Below are 3,630 nucleotides of genomic sequence, written 5' to 3'. Positions count from 1 at the left end.
GTCCAAAAATTCGATGTGACAGGTACTGTAGAAAATTTTTTAGGAACTAAACAGGGCCTAAGAACAGGTATGTACAGTAAGCACAGGAAACTAAGAACAGGTATGAAGGCATTTCACAACCACTAATGAATATTGCAAAATTTGTATTCCCCCCTTCTTTCTTGTTGAACTTTATTTTTACTATGTCAGGAGACCAAACACACATATTTTCAGCTCCAAATGAATACCTGCCTCAGAAGCACATCTCTCATAGAACCACAAGTCCTGCACATCAAGAGACATTCTGGGGATAGATTATGCATATGCATGCAGTTGACATCACACTACCAAAACAATTTCAACTCATGCATATAGACAGCATTGCTACATCATATGTACAATAAGCACAGAAACAACAGGTGCAACTGGCGGTAACCAAGATGCAATCAATCATCCCATCCCATGCCGGACCCCCATCCCAACGCCCCCCTTTTTTTGTTCAACCTCAGGAGAGTGGCCTCATGCATTCCTTCAACTCTACATTCTACAATAACAGGAGAAACTGCTGCCTCAGAAGGTACATCTCTCATTGAACTATTTGCCCTCCACACGAGGATTTGCCTAAACATTTTTGGTGACAGCCATCACGCCTACCTTGCTATCACAAGGCAGCCCATGTTTTCATCATGAGACAGGAGTAAACAACCATCCAGATTATCCTGCAGATCCTTTTACATCTGGTGACCGGCTAGCGATGACACATACAGATCCTACTACTATGGCACTTCAGCTAAATACTGTCATTGCCTATACTCTCAGGGCCAACTGATCCTGCCATGAGATCTTCCTCTTCCCAGCTCGCCCCGCCGGGCTCCGGGCATCCCAAAATGCAGGAATTCGTACCTCGCTAGGGCCAGCAGCAGTGACACCTTCCATCGGGTACCTCCTCACCTTGTCGATGCCAAGAGGCTCCCCGTAACCATGATGATCACCCATTTCCATCTCATAACCCTGAAATGAGACAAACACGTCCAGATAACAAAATTCACGGATATTGCCAGAGGTGAAATGGTTGATCACAAATATTACCGGCTCACAGGCCTCGTTGAGGTCAATCACCGGAGATGGTCTTGGAGAATCATCTTGTCTCCATTGCACCAGCTGGCTTCTGCTTGAACTCCCAATGGCTTGAACCGACTGGTGATGAGCGTCATTGGCCCAAGCAGCAGCAGCAGTGCAACATGCAGGCCGCATTGCTGGATTCCTCACTCTACAAACAATTGTCTGAGATGGGTTTTCAGACATGGATTTGTATCTCTTCCTCAAGAATCTGCAACAGCATGGGTTTACACTACAAATTAGAAGTAATGCCACACACACAGAGAGAGATAGTATCGCATAACACACACCCAGAAAGAAAAGTACCACACCACACACACACACACACACACACACAGAGAGAGATAGAGAGAGAGATCACATAACACACACACAGATATAACATAACACACTAGAGTAAAACTGGTATGATCGGAGGATTACTTGACTTCAGCCAATAGCCTCTGCTTGTTAAGCCTCTCCATTTGCAGCCTCGTCCTCTTTGCTTGAGCTTCCTGAGCAAATTAATGTGAACCAATCATCATCAGATACCAGCGAACTTGAGATAATAAACCAACAAAATAGTGCCTCGTTTCTGAAAAGCTTTCACACTCTATGTCATGAAAGGATCTTGCGTCCAACAAAACGAATTGCAAATCACAGTGATGCATTAAACCTGCAAAAAGCTAATTCCACTCTATTTTGCGTGTTCCTCTTTCAAAATTACAGCCGTAAGCCCAAATCAATCTCAAACGCAGTAACGAACAGGTTGAACCTAGCAAGCACAGCAGATCCATAAGAAATTCTTACAAAAACCGCCGGAGAAAAACAAGGCCACACACAGGATTCATAAAACCGCAAGGGAAAAAACAACGCATATAGCGCAGCGCAGAACTAACGGGAAGAGCCAGGGGATGAAGGAGCGCCCAACAAATCTCCAAAAAACCACAGATCAAGCGCAGCCCCAGAACGATCAGCGGACGCAAAACCCTCCAAAACCCAGATCAGGCGAGATCAGATCGGCATCGACAGGAGGTTGAAGAAGAGAAGAGAATCACCTTGACGAGCTCCTGGTAGTCATGGAGGAGGGCCTGGTACCTAAGCCTGGCCCAGTACGCCGCCTCCTCCCCGGCGCCGCGGACGGGGCCTGGCGCGCGAGAGAAGAGCGGAGGCGGGCGCGGCGGCGGCGACCCCGCCGCCGGCTGGGCCAAGACGACCCTGGCCTTCTTGCCGGCCGCCATGGCCGCCTAACCTAGCCTCGCCGGACCTCAGCTGCTCACCTCCTCAACCCCCCCCCCCCCCACACACACACACACACCGCAAGAAACGGAGGGCGGGGGAGGCGAGGCGAGGGGGAGGAGGAACCGGAGAAGAAAAGGCGGAGCAGGGGGCGGGGAGGAGATAGGACCGAGGAAGGAGACGACAATATCGAGTAGAAATAAAGGCGAGGAGGGAGGTGGGGGAAGTTTCTTGCCCGGCTGCAGCACGGCTGCTTGCTTTCTCTCTCTCTCCTGCCGCTGGCGGCGTGTGACGGGGGAGAGCGGAGCTCTCCTCTGACCTGACCCATGGGGGGTTGAGGCGAGGCGAGGCGAGGTCGAAAACCCAAAAAGGCCCATGGATTGGTGGCAACAGGAGAGGCCGGCCGGCCGATGGCGAGTCTGGGGAGCCGAAGCACGCATATGCCCGGCAGGCAAGAAACGCCACCGACCGTCTGGCTGGATGGAGTTTCAACTCCCCCTCGTCTGGTTTCTCTCTCCACCCATCGTCATCCTATCAGCAGCGGTGGAGGTGGTGACGGGGTGGGTGGGCAGGCGGTGGTAATGGTGTGTGGACGGGAGGAGTGGGGGCGCCGTCTCGTCTCGCCCTCGCGCTCCAGGGTGCCCTGATTCGGCTTGCTTCCACGCATCCCCCCGGAGGAGAGATGGGGAGGTCTGGGCGGGCATGCTTGGATCCGCGTGCGCTCTAACCCCCCACCCCACCCCCTCTCTCTCCCTGTCTTCTAGAGACGTGGGGAAGGGGGAAGCAGGCAGGTGGTGGCGTCGGCGTAGCAGGCGGCCGTGCACCGGGGGCACGCACCACACCGTGCACCGGTGCACGCCTGTGCGCCCACCTGTTTTTTTCCTTCCGCCGAGTCGCTCTCGCCGCTGTTTCTCTCTCTAGAAATGTCATGGCGCCGTTCTCTCTCCTCCCGCCTCTCCTCTCTCCTCCCGTCTCGCCTCCACGGATGGCCGCGTGTGCGTCGTCCCTCCTCCATCCTCGGATGGAGAGAGAGAGAGCTCCCAGCGGACGAGAGAGAGTGGCGAACGGATGGACGCCGACGCGGCGGGGTGGGGACTCGGCTGTACGCATCGATGGGAGCGCAGGAATGGATGATGTGGTGTGCAGTGCGGTGCCGCTGTGGGGAGGGGAGGAGGGGGACACGGACGGTAGGTGGCTGCTCCATCGTGCCCGCAAGCTTCATCATGCCCGCAAGGCCGCAACTCCCCTCCCAATTGTACTCTCACCATGTTCGCTCGCAGCGGGCGAGGGAGATTACCTTGCTGCCCCTACCTG

General features: G+C 53.9%; 1 protein-coding gene across 2 annotated transcripts; it reads right to left on the bottom strand.

The window, feature by feature from the left end:
- Positions 1-324: 324 nt before the first annotated feature.
- Positions 325-3,370, bottom strand: LOC120711989. 2 transcript variants are annotated; one of them, XM_039997673.1, is made up of 4 exons: positions 2,136-3,370; positions 1,522-1,592; positions 1,069-1,309; positions 325-990 (listed from the first exon to the last, which is right to left on the bottom strand). In XM_039997673.1, the coding sequence occupies exons 1-4, from the start codon at positions 2,316-2,318 to the stop codon at positions 787-789; spliced, it is 699 nt and encodes a 232-aa protein (XP_039853607.1). In that variant the 5' UTR covers positions 2,319-3,370; the 3' UTR covers positions 325-786. The 2 variants fall into 2 exon arrangements, with proteins under 2 accessions (XP_039853607.1, XP_039853608.1); XM_039997674.1 differs by having other exon boundaries at positions 1,099-1,309.
- Positions 3,371-3,630: the final 260 nt, after the last annotated feature.

This window comes from Panicum virgatum, chromosome 6K, assembly GCF_016808335.1.
Source record: "Panicum virgatum strain AP13 chromosome 6K, P.virgatum_v5, whole genome shotgun sequence".
Classification (NCBI taxonomy): Eukaryota; Viridiplantae; Streptophyta; class Magnoliopsida; order Poales; family Poaceae; genus Panicum; species Panicum virgatum.
This window is presented reverse-complemented; position numbering and strand designations above follow the sequence as displayed.